General features: G+C 42.8%; 2 protein-coding genes across 2 annotated transcripts; both read right to left on the bottom strand.

The window, feature by feature from the left end:
• Positions 1-852: 852 nt before the first annotated feature.
• LOC310879517 (long-chain fatty acid transport protein 6) lies at positions 853-25,258 on the bottom strand. Its single transcript, XM_083794268.1, has 12 exons — positions 24,950-25,258; positions 21,519-21,810; positions 19,496-19,608; positions 19,080-19,176; positions 16,240-16,398; positions 15,417-15,541; positions 14,414-14,608; positions 13,065-13,155; positions 11,759-11,957; positions 5,025-5,122; positions 4,739-4,869; positions 853-3,830 (listed from the first exon to the last, which is right to left on the bottom strand). Exons 1-12 carry the CDS (start codon positions 25,145-25,147, stop codon positions 3,654-3,656), a joined length of 1,875 nt encoding a protein of 624 aa, XP_083650394.1. The 5' UTR covers positions 25,148-25,258; the 3' UTR covers positions 853-3,653.
• Positions 9,242-9,676, bottom strand: LOC310879608 (proteasome maturation protein-like; the record flags this gene model as incomplete). Its single annotated transcript, XM_083794379.1, has 1 exon — positions 9,242-9,676. The coding sequence occupies one exon, from the start codon at positions 9,674-9,676 to the stop codon at positions 9,242-9,244; it is 435 nt and encodes a 144-aa protein (XP_083650505.1).
• Positions 25,259-27,346: the final 2,088 nt, after the last annotated feature.

Below are 27,346 nucleotides of genomic sequence, written 5' to 3'. Positions count from 1 at the left end.
ACAGCCAGGGACAGGGGGACACAGCCAGGGACACGGACATACACGACACAGCCAGTGACACGGACACAGCCAGGGACAGGGGGACACAGCCAGGGACACGGACACAGCCAGAGACACACAAAGCTCCGTATAGGAGTGGTTGCACCACTCAAAAATAATTGCGAATATATAAATAATCATATTTGAACTGGGGATCCAGTTACAAGCACTTGGAATTGTAGGAGTTGAGGTATTACATTTAGTTTGACTCAGTACAAGCTCACAACACCTCGTTGTGAGGCGTTGTGAGCTTGTACTGTAGATGTGATATGGACCATATGGTGGTTCATGAAATGAAGTTTGAGAACCGCCGGTATTGTAATTGTATATAGCAGATACGTGAAGTCCACATAACCACCTCCGACAGTGTGATGAAAACCGGTTCCAGAAACCAAATGTGATGGAACTCATGAGGATGAGGACCCAATTCTACAAAATTATCTGATTAGTTTTCTGAAAAAACAATCAGTGGTGCTCAAACCTTATCATGTCAAGGACTCTCAGAATTATCTGAATTTGTCCGCGGACATCTGAAAATATTTTGTTCCAGTGACCCCTGCAGAAGCAAATTTGAGTTAAAAACGTTCGCTGGGTAAGAATATATATATTCAAAACCAAAAGATTTGCACACGTTTTCACGATTCTTCTAGAAATAGAAGAGCTACAGTACATGCACGAGCTTGTAGATCTGCTATTTTTCAATACCGCTGCATACTACGTTGTCACTGAGCCTGCACTTTTCACCTGTCCATTGTAACGCAACCCGAAAAAAACACAGGTGGGCGGTTTTATCCGAGAAGAGACACACACACGTCTGGATACATTCACTTTATTTAAGAAATGTTAAGACTTACAAAAGACTGACATTTATGTCATATATAATCTATTTTACAATTGAAATAATAGAAACAATTATACAGTACATCAGACTTAAAAAGTACATTTTGTTTGGAGGAATGAATGCTTGATAGTTTGTGCTTCGTGCTGGTGCATCAATATTAAAAGAGAAAAGTCATGAATGTAAAAAAAAACATGAATCTGTAAAGCAGAATGTTCACCTTTACAATAAAATCTTTCCAACCTGCTTTTATTATGATTATTAATAATAATAATTAAAAGAATCTACAGCAGTGGTTCGCAAACATTTTCATATGGAGGACCCCCAGATTGATATGTATTTGATGGCGAACCACCATCTGAAACGGTTTTGTGCGAGGAGCCCCCAATGAGAGAAGATTTGTTAAAAATGTTAAAAATCTGTCCACATATTTCACAAAATGTCAAGATAATGAAATAAAAAGATTACAACAGCTTGATGTCCAAGCTTGTAGATCGTCCATTTCCAAATTGATATATATATATATATATATATATATATATATATATATATAGTATTATTAGTATTTTTTTCTTGGGGACCCCCTTGGAGCCAAGACCCCCAGTCCGAGAACCATTAATCCATATAGTGTTGTACTATGATAGCTAATCTGGAGGTATTAAATAAAGAAAATAATTAAGTTAAGAGAATATATCTTTCATCTAGACAGAAATGTTAAGAGTTAATTTTTATAAAGGTCTGTCTTTATAATTACAACCTGATGAATTTGGAATACGACATTAAACTGCATTTGATGCATTCTTTTTATGCTAGAGACATTGATTGGTTTATGTCGTTTGTAAACTTTGGAGTAAAAGCGTATTTCGTTGCTGTCGGGAATCACCTAGTTAAGGCCATATTTAAACTTAAAAAAAAAAAGATCTCTTTGAGTGCCAGGTATTCATTATTTAACTCCTCTGACAGTGCCAGTGTTTTCAGCTTGTTTAACTTTTGTCTGACAATCCACACCCACAATGTGTCCACCATGTAAACAAAGGCACATGTGGGAGGCAAAGGAACGCCAGGTAAATAAAGAAAACAACAGCCATTGGTTCATGGGTTAGGGGCCGGAAAAAAGCTTGTTTTGACCAAAAACACAGTCTGGGAAAAGTAACTCTTTTGGATATAAAAGGTTTCTACTCGACAGCAGCAAATATATACGGACAGAAGGCTGTAGAAAAGGATTATTTTTCCTTTTCATAATAAAATATTTAAAAAAAATGTGGATCGGACATACAGTATAATGTTTGGTTGCATCCAAATGATCCATATTCTACATACTAATCAATATCCTATTGTTCAACATACCTCTGAGCATATGCACCCTGGCATCCGGTTTGTGGAATCGGCTGCTATTTCCAGCCAAGATTAAAAAAAAAAAAATAACAAACAGAAAAGCCACAGTAATAAGAGGCTTGTAAATGCTCAGCATTGAACTTCAGACATGCTAATGAGACGATATGTTAAGAAAGTGCCCCATCTTGTGACAAAGCAGAGGTACTACGTCAGTCTTAATAATAAAATGTTATTTAGTTTTAATCTTATGGAAAGTTTTAGTTTTAGTCTAGTTTTACTTGACTAAATATCATAAGATTGTTGATTTTGTTGAGAAAACATATGTTTTAGTAATGCCTGATTTTACACTTGGCTGCATGCTGAAAATAGCTCACAACAAGCTTAACACCCGAGTGCAATCACACAAAATGATTTGTCTTAGTTCTAGTTCAACTGAATTTCTTCTCCACTAGTCGCTTTCTAACATTTTAGTCTAGTTATTTGTTGACGGAATTGTCAATATATTTAGTATTAGTCATCATAGCTTAGTTTCTATTTAGTTTTCATAAGTGACAAAAGGTAGTCGACAAAAAAAAAATGCATCCGTTTTTAGTCGCCAAAATCAACACGGCACTGGCGTGTGGCATGTGTACAGTAGCAGATAAACGTTTACAGGACGTCATACATTTCAACAAACTAACTAACTGTTTAATACAAGCATAATTGGACGTTACGATGGAGGTTTGGTCGATGTCCGCCATGTCAATTCTGGAATGTCGTTGTGGTCGCAGCTACCGCGTTGCATTGTGGGACATTCATAGCAGCGTAGAGGCGGGCAATGGCCTAGCGGTCTAGAATAGCAGCATAGTGTCAAAGACTGTTCATTTATTAAGATCCGCCATCCCGATTGGAGCCACTAGAGGCGAAACTGTAAAACGGTGTCTGGCGGCAGAATTCGTGAACGAACGTCCTATGGTTACTGGTGCTAGATCCCATGGGAGTGTATTGAGAAATGTCGATAAAAAAGTAGATTTTCTCCTGAATTGTCTGTCTGAAAGAAAAAAAAGCCATTTTAGTGAACATTTTGGGAAGACTGTGCAGCTTACATTATTGGATCAAATATTTAGTTTGGTGACCGTGGAGCTAAAGAATGATTCAGAAACTGTGTTCACGTTCACTCTCCCATTGGAATGAATAGACTCCAACCTGCTTCCGGTCGGTCTCCTAAAAAGGCGTCCACTTCACACAGATACTGGACGTAAACCAGAGATGGCTTGGGTAGCATCCACTGTTGCATACTGTAATATTTCGTGAATCTAATTTAGTATGCATTTCACGTACTAACGATTAGAAACACACTAAAAAGTCTCGCACATAACTAACAAAAAGAATAGTAGGTTTAGTATGGTATTTCGGATGAGGACGTGAGGTCGCCGTCACAGATAGAGTGACACCGGGACGGCTACAGTTTGACCTGTGCGTTGATGATGTCGTGGTACACAGGTGGTGTTAGGGAAATGTAGTCCTTCCGGGACGCGTCCAGGAAGTAGAGAGGGCCGCGGACGGAGCCGGGGTGGAATCCCTCCTGGACCAGCGCCTGCTTCCGCTGCTTGTAGGTCTCCGTCACGTCCAGAGACTCCTGACCCGGAAAAAACATTCGGACAAAGACTGATGCTTCAAAGAAAGCCAGGGATATTGTTATGTTTTTGTTAAAATAAGTGTGGAATTGCTCAATGCATGAGGAGTCCAAGCCACTTCTTTTCACCTGACAGGGGGGGAAGTTTCCCCGGTAGGACGTATAACGCGTGGAAGGAACACGTTATTCCAACCAGTTCCTTTCCCCTCCATCATGCACCGCGGCTGGCCAGGGGGAGGCAGTTTAGAGACCAGGATTACTGCATGTTTTTGTGAGGGTACCAGGTAAGGCCTAGGGGACACGGGGGGAACACAGAAAGGCCCTTTTGCCGACCCCACCCAGGGTATGGCGGAGGAGAGAACACGCCCACAAACGCATTCCGTAGGCTCTAGTAGGCCATGTATGACCTACTTGTGTGCAAGGCGCAAGTTGGCACCTCGACAGAGTGCATTTCTAGTTCATACCTGTATCCTTAGGAACCAGGGCCAGGTGTAGGGTTATAGTCATACCTCTATCATAACGAACCAGGGCCAGCAGGTGTAGGGTTATTCATACCTGTATCCTAAGGAACCAGGGCCAGGTGTAGGGTTAGTCATACCTGTATCCTAACGAACCAGGGCCAGCAGGTGTAGGGTTATTCATACCTGTATCCTAAGGAACCAGGGCCAAGTGTAGGGTTAGTCATACCTGTATCCTAACGAACCAGGGCCAGCAGGTGTAGGGTTATTCATACCTGTATCCTAAGGAACCAGGGCCAGGTGTAGGGTTAGTCATACCTGTATCCTAACGAACCAGGGCCAGCAGGTGTAGGGTTATTCATACCTGTATCCTAAGGAACCAGGGCCAGGTGTAGGGTTAGTCATACCTGTATCCTAACGAACCAGGGCCAGCAGGTGTAGGGTTATTCATACCTGTATCCTAAGGAAGCGGGGCCAGGCGTAGGCAGGCAGTGTTCTCACTAAATTCCGGTAGAGCTTCTCGCCGTCCAGCACGTGGTCTGCTTTCAAAACCACGGCCGCCATGCCCGCTCGACCTTCATATCCTGTGCACACAGTTTGGAGACATAATTAATGTAGATCGACTATTTACATCATGCAAGTATAAAAGTGTAAAATCAGGCATTATGACACCATCAAGGCCTGCCAAAACACATTTTAGGGGGGTTAGGTAGGGTTAGGCTTAGGCAGGGGTACAGACCTGGGACGGTCACTCCGTAAACATTGACGTCCTGGATGAAGTCCACACTGCTCAGAGCCTCGGACACCTCTGTGGTGGACACGTTCTCCCCCTTCCACCTGTCAACAACAACAACACACCATCACCACCCCTGTGGTGGACACATTCTCCCCTTCCACCGGTCAGCAACAACCAGTGGTGTGAAGGTAACTGTAACTGTAACATCGTGAACACACCAATATCACCTCTGCGGTGGAGATGTTCTCCCCCTTCCACCTGTCAACACACTATCACCACCGCCCTGTAGTGGACAACTGGACACATTCTCCCCCTTCCATCAGTCAACAACAGTGACACACCATCACCACCTCTGTGGTGGAGACGTTCTCCCCCTCAGTATAAAGGTATCAATACTGCAATGTAGAAGTGCTCTGTTACAAGTAGAAAGTAGGGCCGGGACTAATTGTGATTAATTGCGATTAATTAACTACAGAAAAGTGTATGCATTAAAACAATTAACGCATTTTAATCGCACTATTTTTTTCACCGCGGAACGTTGTCACTGGACAGTTTTCAGACGGACCTGCGCACCAAGTGTCCGTGTCCTCTTCAGACAATAACACCACCAGACACCGCAGACAGTTCACCAGACTGGGGGAAGCCGCTGAGACCACTTTGCTTGTCCCCGTGGATTGGAAATAGGATTTAAAAGGCTATCCGATGGTAGCGTGGATTACAGCACAGTTGTGTGCAATTTTTCTATAAAGAATTATTACCCCTATTACTACAAAAACAATGTTTTATTGCTTAAACTTATGTATTCACTATTCATTGATTCACTAGTATATCAAAATCCATTTGAAAAAATTGCTTTCTCACTGTTCTCTGGTCAAATAATGATATGCGATTAAAATGCGATTAATCTAGATTAATTAATCGCAAAGCCTCTGATTAATTAGATTAATTTTTTTAATCGAGTCCCAGCTCTAGTAGAAAGATGTCCGGAATTCGAAATGTAGTTGAAGTGAAAGTACAAAAGTGTTGGCATCAAAATGTACCTAAAGTACCAAAAGTGGGAAGTACTCATTATGCAGAATGTCTCCTTTTCAAATATACACATTTTATGAAAATGGCAAGCCCACAACAATGTGTCGCAGTGCGAGATTGTAGATTGGGTATTTTCAAATGGCTGAAATGTACAGGGCTGAAACATTTCAGATGACTAAAATATGACAAAAAATGAATGAAATTTTATTCAAAAGACTATGACTAAACTAAATCTAAATCAACACTGAAATCAAAATGTGCTGTCAAAATCAACACTGGTTTGATTTTCTATGGATTTTGGGATCCACATAGAAACAGTGTGGCTCCAATGTAGATCTCTGACTTCATGTGACCAGCCTGTGTCATCAGATATCTGTGACTGTGTGACATCATACAGTACATACAGTATGTATGATATCAGACGTCTGTGACATATCTAGTGGGTTCAGAAATCATAGCTGATTTTAATGTCCCACTTTCCAGCTCTTCAAAGACGGATTGGAAAACCCCATCGGCGACTCCCACCTCCACCAACCAGGGCAGGGGGCACCTCTCTCCAGAAAACACAAGAAAATGCCCAAAAAAGACAAAACGCCCAAAGGTGGACAGAAAGCCAGCGTCGTTGAAACAACGTCATCACTTCCCCCCACGCCCGCCGGGCCGGTGGCGCGAGACGGCAAGAGCGGAGCTCTCGCCGTGTCCGTGCGTGCGACGCCCGGCGCCAAGCGCACCGCCATCACGCACGTGTCGCCGGAGGCGGTGGGGGTCTCCGTAGCGGCGCCCCCCGTGGGCGGGCAGGCCAACGTGGAGCTGGTCAGGTACCTGGCCGAGGTGCTAGGCGTGAGGAGGAGCGACGTGTGCATGGACAAGGGCAGCCGCTCCCGAGAGAAGAGGATCACGCTGACGTGTTCTCTCACCCTACTCCAGGTGCTGGACAAACTCACACAGGAGGCTGATACAGGCTGATACAGCACTGGACAGACAGGGGGATACAGGCCGATACAGCACTGGATAGACAGGCTGATACAGGCCGATACAGCACTGGATAGACAGGCTGATACGGGCCGATACAGCACTGGATAGACAGGCTGATACGGGCCGATACAGCACTGGATAGACAGGAGGCTGAAGGCCGATACGGGCCGATACAGCACTGGACAGACAGGAGGCTACAGGCCGATACAGCACTGGATAGACAGGCTGATACAGGCCGATACAGCACTGGATAGACAGGCTGATACAGGCCGATACAGCACTGGATAGACAGGCTGATACAGGCCGATACAGCACTGGACAGACAGGAGGCTACAGGCCGATACAGCACTGGATAGACAGGAGGCTACAGGCCAATACAGCACTGGACAGACAGGAGGCTACAGGCTGATACAGGCCAATACAGCACTGGACAGACAGGAGGATACAGGCCGCTACAGGCCAATACAGCACTGGACAGACAGGAGGCTACAGGCTGATACAGGCCAATACAGCACTCGACAGACAGGAGGATACAGGCCAATACAGCACTGGATAGACAGGAGGCTACAAGCCGCTACAGGCCAATACAGCACTGGATAGACAGGGGGCTACAGGCTGATACAACAATGGTTTTCAACCAGTGGTCCTTGAGGGGGTTCCATGTGGTCCCCAGCTAAATAATGGAGAGTTGGTAACCAAATGGACCCTTATAGTCTAGATCTTTAACTCTTGAGAGTGTAAAATGAAACCAAATGGACCCTTACGGTAGACTGGTAAAGCCCTCCCCTAGACAATTTTGTTCAAGGGGGAGCGGTTTACCAGGCTACCATTACGGGTCAAATTATCGTTAAACATCTACAATTAGATGTAGAAGAATTGTTATTTTGATCAACGTTTGCCTGTTACTGTATCTCCTTCAATGGTACCACATCAATACAGCATGAAATTGTGTACACAATGTTATCCAACGACAACAAAAAAATCCAAGTTTTGGGTCTGAGAGGCTAAATCTCATCAAATGGTGGTCTGTAGCTCAAATACCGAATAAATAATGGACCTTGATATGAAAAGGGCTGAGAACCTCTTCTCTCCACCAAACCTTTTTGCCAACAATAGTCCACCCCAGAATTGGGTTGCAAAGTGATTCATAACAGTGTAAAAAATAGTCACTTCGCTTTTAACCACTTTACAATTATTTTATACTTTAGCTATTGAAAAATATCAGACCTACAAGCACTGAGTGCCACGCTACAAGCTTGTAGATCTGCTATCTTTGGAAAGAAATGTGAAAATGTGTGCAAATCTTTGAATATATTCTTTCCCAATGAACATTTTTGACTCAAATCTTACCTTTTTTTTGGGGGGACAACATATTTTGAGATTTGCAGCCAAATACATATCATCAGTATGAACACCACTGACTACGGGATTTAAAAGAAGTTTGTAGAATCTGGTCTAAAATGTTTCATGGCTTTAATTTTCATTAATCTTAATTTTTCGTTTCTTTTAGGTTTTATGACCTTAAATACACAGAAAAAACTTTGAACATTCAGTAGATATTCTGTGGTCTGGAGTTATCTGGGGTTTGGAAGCCTTTTGAGCTGCAATGGAAACAGGCAAAACATCTGCTGGCAAATCCCATTAACATATGGGATTTGCATGCTGTGACATCACAAACAGCAGGAAAATCTGAGCACTTGTTTGAGCGAGTGCAATTGAGCTCAGAAAACCTAAATAAATTAAGAAAAAATACAAAAACTTTTTTTTTAATGTCACAATCTCTTTAAAAAAAGTTGAGAACTACCGGTTTCAGTGGTTCACTTTTTTTGGTTCCAGTTCCGAACCAACTTTAGGGTTCTGAATCAATTCATTTCCAGTGGAAACACTGTTTCACACTGGTTCACTGTTAGGCGGGAAAATAACTGAACTGGTTCAATGGTGGAAATCTTCTCTTCTGGTAGGGTCCCTGGCAAATCACTTTTCGAATCTGAATAGCATTGACATAACACTATTGCAAATTCCCTCCTTTCTCACTGACAATGTTCTGACAATTTACTGACAATCCACTCACTGTCTTGCCAATGGCATGAGTTCTCAAATGGCACATCTGTATAGATTTCATTATGAGGGTTCAAGAACGATTTCATTATGAGGGTTCAAGAACGATAAGACTGTGTGTGTGTGCGGGCGCGCGCACATCGGTCCAACAACGTCCATCACAACAGCCCCAGCTTGTGCTCCACCATCCTATGCGGGTCGCCCATCCGCTCGCTCTGCTCCGGGTCGTTGAGGATGTCCTCGAAGCCGATACTCTCATCCGTCCCGCGGAGCGTGTCGCGCGCCACGTGGGAGCTGGGCAGAAAGGCCAGGCGTTGCCCCGCCTGCCCCGCCGCCTGCAGCTCCATCTGCAGCCGCAGCGGCGCGTGGAGGCCCTGCTCACTGCGCAGCGTGGCCAGGCGGAGGCGGTCGCGGTTCAGCTGGAAGTTCTTCTCGGGCAGCTCCAGCACGTGGGCGGGGAGCAGCTGGCTCTGGACGCTGCCGGCGAAGCCGCCGCGCAGCGTGTCCCGGACGCCGTGCGTGCCCTGCGGGCCGGGGCCCACCAGCGGCACCACGCTGTCCTGCTGCTGGGAGTGCAGACCTCGGCTTTCCATGGCTACGTTTGTGTTTTTTGCTCCTTTGGCGATATCTCTGGCCGTTGTCTTTAGGGCTGACTTTCTGTGTGCTTCTCTCAGGCCTGAGCGTCGATGTGTGTTAAAACGCTTTTGGAGGTATAAATGCAGTCCGTTTATGATATATCTGTGATGTATGATGTGACGTATGACTCCAAATTAGGGCAGTGTTTCAGCCCTGCCAAGGCCTCCATTATGAACCCCTACACCAGGTGGGTGCACACGTACACACGTCCAGGGGTGCCTCGGAATACTTTGATAATATTGGAATCTATCAATGTCACTTCAGTTTGACCCTCTATGCTTAGTAAAACAGAGCTGAGTTGCACTGTTCTTTCTACACCAACTCTTTTCACCAACCCCACCCCCAGGATAGGGATGCTGGTGTTCAAGTGGTCAAAAGTATATGCTATAGAGTCCTTTATTCTCGGGGCGAACTTTCGGCGAAGAGTTCACAAGATCTTATACGGGAAAGCCCATATATGGGCATGCAGTATACCGATGACATCAGGGTACCCAAAAAGGACAGACAAAAAGGACAGGCAGAAAAAGAGATCTCCATAATGAGCACAAAAGGGGCGTGCGCACGCTTATCCGACACACCATAGGACCGACATGCAGAAACAACGATCGGATTAAGGTTGGCAAACATGCATTAATGTTGACGACCGGATTAAGATTGGCGAACATGCGTTAAGGTTGGCGAACATGCGCTGCTCCGTGCTTGCGGTTATGGTTAGGTTAGGGTTTGAGGTAGGTCGTCGTTCTAATGACAGTCGGACCAATAGCATGTCGGAACTAAAGCCTGCACCCCACAAAAAGAACATGCACTGCTATGACAGAAAACGGACAAAAAACGAAATAAAAACTAAATCTATGACTAAATAGTAAATATATTGACAATTTTGTCAACAAATAATTTTGTCGACAGAAATGTTAAGGAGAGACTAGTGGAGAAGTGACCAGTAGAACTAAAAAGACAAATCATTTTATGTTTGGTTGCAGATTGGCTTCTATTTTCGTAGACTGGATATTTTCAGCATGAAAGTGTATAAAATCTGCCGTTACGCCATCAAGGCCTGGCAAAAAAAATACTAAATTCAACTGTATATTTAGTCGACTAAAATGGTATGATATTTAGTCGACTGAAATTAGACTGACTAAAACATTTCAGATGACTAAAACATGGAAAAAGAACCACCGCTCATCCGCTGAAAAAACTTAAGAGAGGCACAAAGGGAAGATGAGAAAAAAAAGGGAAGCTCCGCACACTCAGATCTGCGCACAATCAATGTATATTTAGCTAAATAAATACATTGATTGTGCACAGATCTGAGTGTGCGGAGCTTCCCTTTATTTATTTTTCAGATGACTAAAACATGAAAGGCCTATGACTAAAACTAAATGAAAATTTGCCATCAGAATCAACAAAGTCACCTAAATTTCGATTTCGTCGACTAAAACTATGATGGAAAATGTTCGTCGACTACCTTTATTTCCACTGACAAAAACTAAACAAAAACTAAATAAACTAAGCTATGATGACTAAAACTATGAGTAAATATATATAATATATAATAATAGCAAATAGAAACTAAATGAAAATGAGGAATTATTCAGTAGAACTAAAAGTGATTTCATGTTTGGTTGCATTTTCAGCATACAACCAAGTGTAAAATCAACCATTACGATGCCATCAAGGCCTCCCGAAATTCATTTTAGTCGACAAAAACAACTGTAGATTTATTCGACTAAAACTAGACTGACACTAAAACATTTCGGATTCAATTTTACTCAACAGACTGTGACCAAAACAAGAGTATTATGGATGAGAGTTACGACAACTCTGTTTACTTCATGGGGCCAATCCAATCTTCTACATTGACTTCTATTGGCGAAGAGTGACAAGGGCCTGAACCGGAAGTTTACGGAATGCATTGGAGTCTATGGGCTTTAGAGAGTGACAAACGAGTTACACGAACCACGTGACCGGCCTGTTTTCTGCCCCCCCCCCCGCCTCATTGGCTCTCTTAACTACAGTAACTCAAAATCAACGCCGGTCACCTGAAGGTGTCCCCGAGGCGGTCCCTGAAGTAGAGGAAGTCACGGTGGTCGTGCAGCATGAGGTCTCCGGTGTTGAAGTAGACGTCTCCCTGGCGCAGCACATCGCGGAGCAGCTTCTTCTCCGACTGCGTCTCGTTGCCGGCGTAGCCCAGGAACTGGTTGGTGAAGGACAGCGGCGCCACCAGGAGGCCCGTCTCTCCTATAGTGCCAGTAGTTAAAAGTATCAATACTGCAATGTAGAAATACTCTCCGTTACAAGTAAAAGCCCGGAATTATAAATGGACTTGAGTAAAAGTACAAAAGTATTGCCATCAAAATGTGCCAAAAGGTAAAAGCACTCATTGTGCAGAATGTCCCATTTCGAGTTTTCAAATGTATACAAATCTTTTGAAAATAGCCGATCTACAAGCTCAGTAGATCGGCTATTTTTAAATGGCCAATATGTATATACTGTAGGGGCTGAAGTGGTTAACACCCTGAGCGGCATAAACAGAGTTCTCCGTCCTATCAAATAGTAACGCTCGATGCTCAGGACAGAGATTAATAAAAGGACAGAACTTTATTGATATCATAACAGAGTGCATCGCTCCACAGGCTGGGAGCGCCTGTTGGGCAACATTCAATGTCATTTCCGGTTGGGACGTCATCCAAAATGTTCTCACCTCATTTTAGTGGATGAGATCGAAAATCTTAAAACGTGAATAACTCTTGACAATCTGTCCAATTCTAATCAAAGATTATGTTTTTGACGGCCCATCGCGGCTACTTCAGCTACAAGATGGCGCCTGGTGCATCTCGAAATGTGCTCCGTTGCTGCAAATCGCTGGGCGCTCTGATTTAATGGTCCTAAATACCCCCGGGCGTTCGTGGTGTGTGTCCATGTAGATAGGCTAGTTGTAAGATTTTGTAAGTAAAGGCAAAGAAGTTTAGGGACAAGTGACAGTGTAGTGGAAGTAGGGACACTGACAAAAATAGGGCCATATATACATAATGACACATTTTGGGGGTTTACGGTAATTATTCGGTCAGGGTTGAAAAATGGGTTACAAAATCGTGGGATAAGTTTAAAAAAAAGAACACACGCCATATCACAATAGTACAATATCCAAAATTACAGACAATATCTACTCTAATATCATGATATTATAGTATTGATACTAGGGATTACGTTTTCTTTTGCTCCCGATCCAATTCCGATCATTTGAAAATGGCGTGATCTGCCCTGATTTCCGATGTGGTCGGATCAGGACAACCCTAACGTGAACGTACATGAACAGTGGTTTGACCTGCCTATGATTTATTTCACCTCTTTGACACGGCACACATCTTCCAGTGTCTGTGCGGACGGGTTCATATGTCTCTGCGTCACATCTCAACAGCTCGAAAGGCATATTCAGCTGGAAAAAACAAACAAGAGTACCGTATTATTAACTGTAAAACAGTGTTGATTTTGACAGCACATTTTCATTTAAAGTAATAGTCTTTTGAATTTAGTTTTAGTCATATTTAGGTCAATGGAAAAGTTTAATTTTTTCTATTGATAGTTGACTAAATCTACTGTTTACTTTGTCAGCTAAAATGTATTTTGGCAGGCGATGATGACGTCGTAATAGCTGATTTTACACTTGGTTGCATGCTGAAAATAGCCAATCTACAAGCTCACAACACGTCATGCTTGTGAGCTTGTACACCCGAGCGCAACCTCAAATTCAAATGTCAGGTCATAATCGCCTGCACGGAAGAAAGTCGCTCATAACATTTTTATGAAACAAACACTGTCTTAGATAGATAATTAATAAATAATTCTTTCCAGATTCTTCCCCGATGGGCCCCACAGTGTGATTCAATACTATGCCTTGGTAACACCCTGACTTTCCTCCGAGGTGGATAGTCTGGTGACACAGATGCGAGGTTACTCCGTGGTGGGAAATAAATATTGCTCGGTCTTGGCATTGGCTCGCAACTCGAACGGGGCTGAGTCGGCTCTAGCGAACTTCGCAACGTTGGACACGGCAACTTGTGCGTTTTAGCGTGCCCTGTGTTGTCTCTCGTGGCTCAAGTTCGCTAGAGAGGGCGCTCCTCCGTTGTGGTCTAAAACTTGGAAAAATAGTGTCAGCAGCAGGATTCAAACCTGGGAGGTTAGTCTAATGATTACACCATTATGCTGTTGGCTGGCTGAATTGGTTTCTTGGTTTATTACAATGTGAGAAGAATGCTCCGCCCTGCGGGCATCTAACACTTCTTACTACTAGTATCCCCGGATAGGATAGACACCGTCGTAGTCTAGAATTAGGCAGCCCCACCTCACCTTGTTGAAGTAGAGGGCCCTCCTGATGGGCCCCACCTCGTTAGACTCACCTTGTTGAAGTAGAGGGCCCTCCCGATGGGCCCCACCTCGTTAGACTCACCTTGTTGAAGTAGAGGGCCCTCCCGATGGGCCCCACCTCGTTAGACTCACCTTGTTGAAGTAGAGGGCCCTCCCGATGGGCCCCACCTCAGACTCACCTTGTTGAAGTAGCTGGCCCTCCCGATGGGCCCCACCTCGTTAGACTCACCTTGTTGAAGTAGAGGGCCCTCCCGATGGGCCCCACCTCGTTAGACTCACCTTGTTGAAGTAGAGGGCCCTCCCGATGGGCCCCACCTCGTTAGACTCACCTTGTTGAAGTAGCTGGCCCTCCCGATGGGCCCCACCTCGTCGGTGTAGTTGAGGAACCCGATGCTGGCCTCCGTCAGGCCGTAGCCTTCGCGGACACCGATCCTCCCGAAGCGCCGCGTGAACTCCCTCCACACGTCGGCCCGGAGGCCGCTCCCCGCCGCCACGCGCACTTTGTGGGCACGCTCCTCCAGCGTCTGGAAAAACCACACGACGTGCATTAACCATACTGTACATTAACCATACTGTACATTATTATACTGTACATTAAACTAAACTGTACATTAACCATACTGTACATTAAACTAGACTGTACATTAACCAGCAGGGACGTGCAGACAATGTTAGTCAGGCAGGCAAAAGGGCACTTTTGGCAACTCAACTCAAGAAGTTGCATTGGTGTGGTTGACCTTAAAACGGTTTTGTTGCAACTGGTGTGGTTTGGGCTTTGCTGTCGGCTGGTTGACGAGGTAGTAATCAGTGTTAATTACAGTAGGCTGGTTGACGAGGTAGTAATACTGTAAGTGTAATTTCTTACAGTAGGCTGGTTGACGAGGTAGTAATCAGTGTAATTTCTTACAGTAGGCTGGTTGACGAGGTAGTAATACTGTAAGTGTAATTTCTTACAGTAGGCTGGTTGACGAGGTAGTAATCAGTGTAATTTCTTACAGTAGGCTGGTTGACGAGGTAGTAATAAGTGTAATTTCTTACAGTAGGCTGGTTGACGAGGTAGTAATCAGTGTAATTTCTTACAGTAGGCTGGTTGACGAGGTAGTAATAAGTGTAATTTCTTACAGTAGGCTGGTTGACGAGGTAGTAATAAGTGTAATTTCTTACAGTAGGCTGGTTGACGAGGTAGTAATAAGTGTAATTTCTTACAGTATGCTGGTTGACGAGGTAGTAATAAATGTAATTTCTTACAGTAGGCTGGTTGACGAGGTAGTAATAAGTGTAATTTCTTACAGTAGGCTGGTTGACGAGGTAGTAATAAATGTAATTTCTTACAGTAGGCTGGTTGACGAGGTAGCGACACAGCTCCCCTATGTACAGGAACACAGTCACTTCATTCTTCATGCAGTCCTTCCAGAACTGGCCTGCGGAAAACTTCTTCTTTAACACACAAGTAGCACCTGTTGAAAATTATTAATAATATTAATAATACAAATAAATGTATGTTTATGTTTTATCATTGAGCCAATAGAGCCTGCCTGTCTCAATAGAAGAGCCCGGAGACCAAATTGGCCCAATTGCATAAGTTATATATTGTAATAACAGAGAATATTATGAATTAGAGTATATCGCTGCTGTCGGGCAGAAACCTCTTATCTCCATATTCTATTTGTGTTGTCTTTTTGTAAATTAATTGCCTACTTTACAGCGTCACACAAAAGCAGTCAACAAATAGCAGATGTACAAGCTCGAAACACAGCGCAAACCGACACGTTTCGAGCTTGTACGTAGATCTGCTACTTTCGCTACTTTTGAATTGGTATCCTGAAAGGTAACAGTCTTGGATATATGAGGTTTCCACACGACAGAGACGATATTCTAATTTGGTAGAACTTCTGGAAATCACTTTTTTTAACAAAAATATCATATTCATGTGGTTATTGTGAAGTGGTTTGATGCACTTTGCAAAAGAGCAGATCTACAAGCTCACAGTGTGTTCTGAGGTTGTAGATCTGCTCTTTTTGGTTAAAAAGTGGTTAAACTGATTTTGATGCTACATTAAGTCATTAACGTAGCATCAACGTAAATGACCCCCCCCCCCTGGCAGGACCCCCCCAGGGAGACCCCACTGTGAGAAGCCTGCCGTTCTATTGGTTACCCAGCTGGATGCATCCTCCAATCCCCAGCAGGGAGGCAGACATGTGGTAGAGGGGCAGGGTGATGTAGATGACGTCACTGCAGCGCGCCCCGCACAGCTGCAGGAAGGACATGCTCATGATGGCCTTGAAGTGACCCACGCGCGTCGCCTTGGACACACCTGGCGAGAGACAGTGTTTTTTTTAACACAGTGGGTGAAGGTTATACCCTTATACGACCACTATCTACTCTAGTCTGGATCTATACATGACATTACACTGGTTAAAACCCTTATACGACGACTAACATCTACTCTAGTCTGGATCTATACATGACATTACACTGGTTAAAACCCTTATACGACGACTAACATCTACTCTAGTCTGGATCTATACATGGCATTACACTGGTTAAAACCCTTATATGACCACATTACTCTGGATCTATACATGACATTACACTGGTTAAAACCCTTATATGACCACATTACTCTGGATCTATACATGACATTACACTGGTTAAAACCCTTATATGACCACATTACTCTGGATCTATACATGGCATTACACTGGTTAAAACCCTTATACGACCACTAACATTACTCTGGATCTATACATGGCATTACACTGGTTAAAACCCTTATACGACCACTAACATTACTCTGGATCTATACATGACATTACACTGGTTAAAACCCTTATACGACCACTAACATTACTCTGGATCTATACATGACATTACACTGGTTAAAACCCTTATACGACCACTAACATTACTCTGGATCTATACATGACATTACACTGGTTAAAACCCTTATATGACCACATTACTCTGGATCTATACATGGCATTACACTGGTTAAAACCCTTATATGACCACATTACTCTGGATCTATACATGACATTACACTGGTTAAAACCCTTATACGACCACTAACATTACTCTGGATCTATACATGACATTACACTGGTTAAAACCCTTATACGACCACTAACATTACTCTGGATCTATACATGACATTACACTGGTTAAAACCCTTATACGACGACTAACATCTACTCTAGTCTGGATCTATACATGGCATTACACTGGTTAAAACCCTTATACGACGACTAACATCTACTCTAGTCTGGATCTATACATGACATTACACTGGTTAAAACCCTTATACAACGACTAACATCTACTCTAGTCTGGATTAGGGGTGGGTCCCGAAACTCGGGACCAAGTATGTACCGAACCGAACGTGCCTGGGTACCGGGTACCCATTACAATAATTCAATTTCGGTTCTCTCTATCGGTTCTCACAGACACGCGGTCACACGCTATTTATTATTTTCTACCCTTTTAATAGAAGCGCAGGGAACAGAGCTGATCTACAAGCCTACACCGCGTTGCATCAGCGGCGCGTTGTGGGCTTGTGGCTTGCAGAGGCGGGGCTATTTCTCTGCATGGAGTTGTCGAGGAGTGGAGACAGAGAGACGCACGGTGCAGAGAAGCATTGAAGCAACATCATTATTAAAGTTTCTTAAACGTAATTTTCAAGTGAAGTTTATGCGAGGCAACTTTTAAGAGAGGGGACAGGAGTCTTGTGCTCTGCTGCCTAAAGCCCGACACACACCGTCTGCGCGAAGCCGCGCGGCGCCGCCTGGAAAATAGAACTGGGTTCTATCGGCGCGCCAGGCGCAACACTATTGCCCTGGGTAAATACAGAATAGATATATTATATTTAAAATAATCACTATATTATCCACAAATGGCTCAATAAAGGAGAGGATGTTACACTATTCATTGGACATTATATATATACTCAAATTGACATTGAGCTTTTTTGTTAAATAAACATTTGACCTCTTATTTAAGTTATTTTATACCATTTTGGAACCGAAATAGGGAACCGTTAAGAACCGGAATCGATAAGCAGAACCGGAATCGGTACCGGTCTCGAAAAAATCCTAACGATACCCATCCCTAGTCTGGATCTATACATGACATTACACTGGTTAAAACCCTTATACGAGTCCGACCACTAACATTACTCTGGATCTATACATGACATTACACTGGTTAAAACCCTTATACGACCACATTACTCTGGATCTATACATGACATTACACTGGTTAAAACCCTTATACGACCACATTACTCTGGATCTATACATGACATTACACTGGTTAAAACCCTTATACGACGACTAACATTACTCTGGATCTATACATGACATTACACTGGTTAAAACCCTTATATGACGACTAACATTACTCTGGATCTATACATGACATTACACTGGTTAAAACCCTTATACGACGACTAACATCTACTCTAGTCTGGATCTATACATGACATTACACTGGTTAAAACCCTTATACGAGTCCGACCACTAACATTACTCTGGATCTATACATGACATTACACTGGTTAAAACCCTTATACGACCACATTACTCTGGATCTATACATGACATTACACTGGTTAAAACCATTATACGACCACTAACATTACTCTGGATCTATACATGGCATTACACTGGTTAAAACCCTTATACGACCGCTAAAATCTACTCTGCTGGTAAAACCCTTATACGACCACTAACATTTACTCTGCTGGTAAAACCATTACAACCACTAGAAATTACAATGGATCTGTACATTACATTAGTGGTCCGTTCAGTGAGTACAGTGGTTTCACAGTGGTTACATCTTTTAGCTCGACACTCCAAAAAACATCATTTAATGTCTACAAGCCAATCTACAAGATGCAAAATACATATATATTTTTTTACCCACTGGAAGCCCCTCAGCAACCCCTGGTGGTCCCCGGACCTTTCCTAAATAAAGGAATAAAACAGCACACAAACATACCTGTGGTTCCTGATGTAAATATGAAGAGGAAGTTGGACATGATGTCGACGTCGGATGGGCCCGCCATCACACGCTCGTCAGCGGACACCTGCTCCACCTTTAGAACATTAAAGTGAATTAGCATTACTGCAAGGAATATCATCTATGTATTTGTAATCATATCTTACTAATTATTATACAGTGATAATTATAGTAATATATGTAGTTATTATTATACTATGATAGAGTTGTATTATTATTATTTTTTCAGGTTTTTTCTACTGCATGTGATGCTTTGGCAATACTGGCATTGTTACATTCATGCCAATAAAGCTATTTGAATTTAATTTAAATTGAATTGAGAGAGAGAGCTCATGACCCAAAAGAGACATTTTATGTCTGCTTTGTTAATATGACCAAATAAACGACTACAGTACCTTGTCCAATAAGGTGCTGACGCCACTAGAGGGGGACGCATGGTCCACCACCCACACCTCCACCTGCTGCTGCTGGAGCTCTGCCAGCACCTCCAGCACACCGCTCAGCACGTCTACGGAGGAGACATATAGCATATGATGTAGAGACACAGCATTTGGGGCAGGCCGCAGCAGTGGCCTAAAGGTTAGAGGAGCACCCTTGTTGCATTAAGGTTGCTGCCGGTTCGATTCCCCGGACTGGCAAAAAACTGGGGAGGTGAATGGCCACCTCTCTCCCAACACCGTCAGGCCACATTAGAACTTTGAGAACCAATGCTTTGTGAAAATACATCAAGCAAAGGCAACACGTTATAAAATTAGGATTAGGATGCAATAAAAAAACAAAATAAATAACAAAATAAAACTCCATTAAAAGTTATGTAGCTGTGATTTAAAAATCAATTTTGAGTGGTCCTTGGGCACAAAAAACTTTTGAGAACTAGTTGCTATTTACAGACCTGTGTGGAGCAGAAACAATGCAAGGCTGCAGGTATAGAGGTGTATATTTTCGGTTCACTTTTCAAAATATATCACAATAAAAAAAAACTGAATTGTGTGGAGAAAATGCAGGACAGTACATAAATCTAGACATCAATAAAACAAATGAGCACCAATCAAACATTCAATCAAAAACATTCAGATTACACACTGCTGTCTAGAATTTGGCAAAACTTCAAGCAAACTATAGGTCATCGTAGCCTCGGTACCCACGCTTTTATTTTCATTCGCAAAAGCCTGGGGAAACCCATTGGAAAATCTGGCATAGAAAGTGGGAGCCAACTTGCATTTCGCAAACCAATAACTTGGGGCGTATTGTGCTGCAAATGTGGTGATGTCGTTGTTCATAGCTGTAATCTACCGGGTAGGGGAGGAGGGGGACGGCGGCGGGCAACAGGATCCACTGCCTTGTACTCTCACTGCCTTGTCTCTCTACTCGCCAAGCACCCGCACCTCTAGACCAGAAATCACAGAGGCTGAGGTAGGCTAAGGTCACCGTGACATAATAACCCCATTATACTGTGGCTCTTACAGCATGCTTTTATGAGAGGAACAGAATGTGGGTGAAGGGTGAAGTGTAATCATATCATCTGGAAGGAGAACGTTATGTCACGTCATTATCATTACGTTGTTGTCGTCGGGCAGAAACCTCGTATTTTTATTTTTATGTTTTTGCAAATGAATAAACCTGATTCGTCATACTACACCTAGTGTTACACAAAAGTAGCAAATATATATAATATTTGTTGTTTTTTTAGATAAAATGAAAGTGGTATGTATACTATGTGCTCCTGTGGGTTTTTATAAATACTATAAATTGAGAGCAGGCCACGCTATCTGAGTGAGACATGCATAAAGAATAGTTTTTCACCCATTTGCCACAGATTACATGTGTATCTGTGAAAACTATTGTTTGACCTTGTAGCAAGGCAGTGTTCATGTCTCCCCCTAAACATTATTTACGTCTTAAACGTTATATTCGCTTTCCCAATCTTGATTAAAATGCTATATTAACCGTGTCCATTTGGTGACATGGAGAGACATTTTGTAATTGGCTGTATGTGGATTTATTCTTGGTGCTCTCCGAACTAAAGTGAATTGGCTGAAACATATGCTCATGACTGGACAATCCTTTCTTTCAATAATTTATTCATCTTTTGGTATTTAAAAGGTATTTTTCTAAAAGTATTTTTATAGCTACGGAGTAACACAGTCCATATTAACATTATTAATTACCTTAATTAGCCATTTATCCATTAAAAATAATAACTACATTTGATCCAATGGAACACAGGTTCCTTTTTTTCAGCGGTGGTAAAAAGTACAATAATAATAATAATAAGGGTAATAATAATACTACTAATAATTAATTTGATTTGTATTGGACTTTTCATTCACAGGTCATCCCAGAGTGCTACATTAACTTAAGTACTGTACTAAATCAAAAGTTGAGAAAGCAAGCAAGAACAAACAAACTGGCACTGACCCGCCCCCACCACCAGGCGCGTGGCTCCGCAGCAGTCCAGACAGTGCAGCAGAGCACGGGGCTTGAGGTTGGTGTTGAGGAAGGCCACCTGCGCCGCCAGCTTGCACAGGCCCAGCCACGCGCACACGAAGTCGGGCTCGTTGCACATGAGCAGGGCCACCACGTCCCCACGCCGCACGCCCACCTCCTTCTGGAAGACGCGCGCGAAGCGCCCGGAGCGCCCGTCCACCTCGCCGTAGCTCAGCCGCCGGTCCTTGTAGATGATGAAGGCCTTGTCGGGGGTCTTCTTCGCCTGTAGAGGGATGAGCATATTATCAGAATCAGAATATTTCATCTTTATTGTCAGATCAGATGAGATTTAGCCTCTAGACCCAAAACGTAGAATATTTTGTTATCGTTCATCATCGGATAAGATGTCCACAATTCCATGCTGTATTGATGTGTGGTACCATAGGAGACAACAGGCAAACGTTGATCAAAATAACAATCATTCTACATTCTCTAGTGTAGACTTAATTTATGTAATGCAGATGTTTAACAATAATGTTACTTTTGAGTGCATTAAATAAATTGGGTTTCATTTTACACTCTCAAGAGTTAAAGATCTATAAGGGTCCATTTGGTTACCAACTCTCCCTCACTTAGCTGGGGACCACCCGGAACCCCCTCAAGGACCACTGGTGGTCCCTGGACCACTGGTTGAGAACCACAGTGAGGGTGGTGATAATATTCTAATATTAATAGATTCTATATAATAGATTCGGCCATCAGGCAGATTTTTACAAAGCAATTATTGTGGGCTGGCTCTGGCGAGCATTTTTTGGCACCCAACTACCTCCACATACTTTGTGCTAGAAATCCAGGAACATACAGTACAGTATATAGTGCTGGATTATAATGACGTGACAACAAGATATCAGACATAATAACGTGCCTACTGCAGCAAGGCTGACCTTGCTGTCACCGAGATGTCTCTCGTAGCCTAACTATAAAGTATGCTACAGTTCAGGCAGTACACAATACATATCAAGTACACTGTGTCTCACGTTCAAGTACACAGACGTGGGCGATCATGATTATAACAATTTCCAATTCCAACAAATTTTTTCTCAATAAATCAGTGTTATTGAACACCCTTTGCATTGTGCGTTGGTTAATAACACATTGAACCAATGAAAAGTATTAAAAAGCGATTTGAACAAAACCTCTCAACTCCATTGGACCCTCAAACTGTCTGCTAAAGCAGCTACCCTCTCCCCCTCTCAGTTTAATGTCACAATACTAACTTTGATGAGGCAGTATTGCATTGTTTTAAAAATATATGGTTTCCTGAATTTCCTGAAAAATTAACATTTTGGAGTTAGGGATTTTTCTCCCTGACAGCAAAGATATCCATCCATACAGTCAGTATACAGTACATGAGGTTGACACATATCCATCAATACAGTATGGTATATTCATGAGGTTTACACACATAAGGTACATGAGCTGTTGTAGCAGGAGTGGCTCAGCCTCTGCCTGGTTAAGATGTTGGCTTTCCACGCAGGAGACCCCAGCTAAATGTGAGGGGTAATACGGCACTAAAATGTGGAACACCCTTTTTTACTTTCTTTAACTGTACGTCTTCAATTGTTATGATGAATTGAAGATGTGTGGAAGATGTGGAAGATGTGTGGAATGCACTTCCCATTGCAGTCAGAACTGCAGCATCACTCCCAATCTTCCGCCGTAGCCTGAAAACCCACCTTTTCAGACTCCATCATGGCCCATAGCACTTACCCTAACCCCTTAGATAGCATTTCTGTTGGCTTAGATAGCATTTGACACAGACTTATAGCATGTTATGTAGACAGCACTATAATTGTATTGTATATAGTCATAGCACGCCATAGTACATATGTATAGCATAGTAGTAAATATGTATAGTTTATATGTATAGTGTATGTATAGTTTCATTATATAGATATTCCACTGTTACCTTCTTAGCTTACACATGTTTCATGATAAATGCTTTTATGTGATGTATTCCCATGCTTTTGTTCTTGCTTAAATGTAAGTCGCTCTGGATTAAGAGCGTCTGCTAAATGCCTAAATTGTAAATTGTAAATTGTAAGATGGAGGACCCTAATGTAAACGAGTCTTAGTGCTTTTCTGGTTTCATCCTCGTAGCAGTTATTGTATTGGCTTGCCTTGTGTCTTCGTTTGAAATGTACCCATTCATACTGTGAATAAAATGTTCAATCAATCAAATAATGGAGAGTTGTTAACCAAATTGACCCTTATAGATCTTTGACTCTTGAGAGTGTAAAATGAAACCAAATGGACCCTTATAGACATTTAACTCTTGAGTGTAAAATGAAACCAAACGGACCCTTATATATCTCTTTAACATCCAGTGCAGATAGGCAGTGAATGAAACAGTCCACACCAGAGATAGGTGATCTGGCAATCTCAGGGCTGTCAACATTGGACTGTCAGAATCCAGGAGAGTTTGGTAATAGAACAGTTCCTGTTCTAATAGAACAGTTCCTGTTCTATTACAATGGTGATGAAAAACAACAGTAACAGAATACATATTTACATTATTTGTTTTGTAATCATTACCAGTTGTTTATATGCCTTAAATCTTTGGGCTTATGATATGAAAGGTGTGCCCTGGCAGAAAAAAGCTTGGGGAAACTGGTCTACCGTCTAACAGGTGGACTGAGAGGCTAACAAACTTTAGTAGTGCAGTCACAGATTTGATCAATAACTACTGGAGGCCTATGTGTCACACTCACACACCAGACACCACCCCCTGGCCACTGCCGGGGGTCTGGACTCTGGACTGGGGGTCCTCCCCCAGAAACTTTGTAACAGGAGAAATCCCCAGAGAAATGACAATCTGGGAGTCTGCCAGAAGAGGAGGTCAAAATCCAGAAGACTCCTGGCTCCTGCGTAGGATGACCAGATGTCCCCCTTTGCGTGGGGCAGTCCCTCATTTCCAAGACTTTTTGTGACTGGCAGGCATCAGTGTCCAAATGCCCTATAGTAGTCCCCTAATAGTTGTCTTTCTGTTGTAAAGGTATCTTTCCCGCAAGGTGTGTTTTTAAGCCTGTTAAATTATCCCCTAGGCTACAGTACCTGCATGTCCGCCATACCACCCATGCCCAAAATGAACATTTTAAAACAAAATGTGAGACGCCATAGAGCCGGGTTTAATAACAACATAATATGCTATATTAGCCCTACGGTCAAATATGATATGACATAAGGCATTTAATAGCAACTTAAGTAATACGTTGCTATAACCACATTTAACCCGTCCCACTTGTCCCACAGAAGCGATAGTTGTAGATCGTGTTCCTCAAATGAACAGTTCGGATCAGGTCACCCTATAGAAGGGTTAATTCATTGGCAGCCCTGATTGTCCAGATAGGTTCTGATCTTACCTGGTGAATGAAGCAGTCCAGGTAGGTGATCACCCCCCTCTGCATGCGGGACCTCACAGCCCGTCCGACCGTCCGAACCCTCACATAGTAGCTCAGATCGTCCCAGAACCAGGGGTACTGGCTCCTCTGGACCCACAGCGCGGACAGCAGGCCCACCACCATGGCTGTCACCCACCCCGCCGCCAGCCAAGTGAACATGATGTCTCACCTTAAAAACAAACAGGTTTTTACGACATTAATAAAGTTCTTCTTCAACAGAAACTTATTTACATGGCTGAGCTGAGCTGGGGGGACGGTTCCTGCCTGGCTGCTGACGTGCTGGCAGTGCGCATGCGCAGGGGGAGCAGCGTTGCCAGATTTTGCGACGGAAATAAGTGTACACGGTCTATGAAAACAATGAAGCCCAGAAGAAGCCACTCCACAGATGAGCCAATTTAAATCTGAACGAACTCTAATATTCATTATTTGAAAATATTTCCCCCAAAATGTCGGGAAACTTGCATGCATGCGAGATGCATTAGAACTATAGGCTACTATATACTGTAATAATAAGAATTCGAAAATGTGATTGTTTCAATTTGATTAGTTATATTTGTAACTGAAGCTGAATAAACATGTCATTTTAGCATGCGCTACTCAAATGAAAGAGACTATTTTATATGTATTTCACTCTGAGGTACAAAACATTTTTTTCTATGGTAGAAAAGCTTTAATAGTATACGTTTTTGGAATCAGTTTTTTCTTATTTTACACAAGATAATAATAAAGATATGCTTAATTATTACCTGCACACAAATGGCACCGAATATAGGAATGGCCCAACTGCACTTTAGAAACAAGACCAAAAAAACAATTACACTTTAGAAACAAGCAAAAACAAAAAACGCAGGTATCAATATTTACAAGCAACTTCACAGAAAAACAAGCCCAAAGTCGCTTATAATAAATGGACATGGCAACACTGGCAGGGACGCGTGGACGCTCGTTTGTGTTGTTGTGCAACTTGAAGCCTTGAGCTGTTCTATGCTTCGTGGCGCGGCGGTGTCGCATTAGGTCTCTAGGCTATACTCTCCTGTCTCCACTCTCGAGTCTCTAGCACCCGCAGTTTTATTAAAGAGGATATTTCCAGAGCACTTAACCTTACAGTTATAGGTAAAGAAAAAATATGTATGTGTTTGGTTCCAAAACACCCTAGAGAATTACCTGCAGGAAAGTGAAGGCTCGTTTGAGACACCCAAGTTGAGCTCTTCTATGATTAAAGCGCCAAACGGAAAGATAAGGAGGGACTTGGAAGCAAAAAGAATGCCCATCGGGCCCGAAAATTAAGGCCCGGCCCTAACTGATCAGGCCCTAGGCCCGGCCCGGCCCAACTAATTAGCATAGATTTTAGGCCCGACCCGGCCCTAAAATGTCGGGTCGGGTCGGGCCTGGTCGGGTTTGTGCAGAATTTGAGAACTCTACACAGAGTAAAAGTGAAACGCCAGTCAGCACCATCTTCATAATAGATAAATACACAAACAGACAGAACAGAACTATTATTTTTATTATTCTAAACATATTCAATATATATATTTTTTTTTTCATGGAGCCCCAGGCCCAGCCCGGCCCTACTGATTAGCATACATTTTAGGCCCGGCCCGGCCCTAAAATGTCGGGTCGGGTCGGGTTCGGGCAGAGTTTGAGAACTCTAATGCCCATAGCCCATCATAGCTAGGATGGATGCAGTGGAATTAGGAGTCCTAATTAATTGGCGGAGACCAATATTGGAAAATGGTCACAGGAAAAATGGAGAGACTGAATGAAGGACACTATAGTGCACTTGTTTTTATTTTATTTTATTCTCCTGTACAGCACTTTGTAAACTCTGAGTTTTAAAACGTGCTATATAAATAAAGTGGATTGGATTGGATTGGACTATAGTGTGAGTGTCCTTCATTCAGTCTCTCCATCAGTCTCTCCATTTTGCCATCCAAATACACTTTCCAGTGCAACTAGTTGCACTGGAAAGTGTATTTGGATGACTGGTGCAAGGAGAAGTCACCACGCTAAATATCATAACTGAAGTTGTGGACATTGAAGTGATGCACATCAGCGTCGGAGAGGAATAGGCACTGTCAGATCAGTTAGGAAACTTTTGGGAAATCGAATCCCTTGGGATCCACATGAAAGAAATGCATTCTGAGAAGGAAGACATGGCAGTGTATCCCAAGCCGTGCATCGCATGTCCACGACTTCCCAAGCCGTGCTTGCCTGCTATTCCCACTATGAGGAAGAAATGCCACCACACACACACACACACACACACACACACACACACACACACTTTTATATCATGAATTAGGCCTATATTTGCTGTACATGTGCATGTAGACTAGAGTTCTCAAACTCTGCCCGAAC

Source organism: Protomyctophum parallelum (assembly GCF_964188405.1).
Source record: "Protomyctophum parallelum genome assembly, chromosome: 21".
Classification (NCBI taxonomy): Eukaryota; Metazoa; Chordata; class Actinopteri; order Myctophiformes; family Myctophidae; genus Protomyctophum; species Protomyctophum parallelum.
This window is presented reverse-complemented; position numbering and strand designations above follow the sequence as displayed.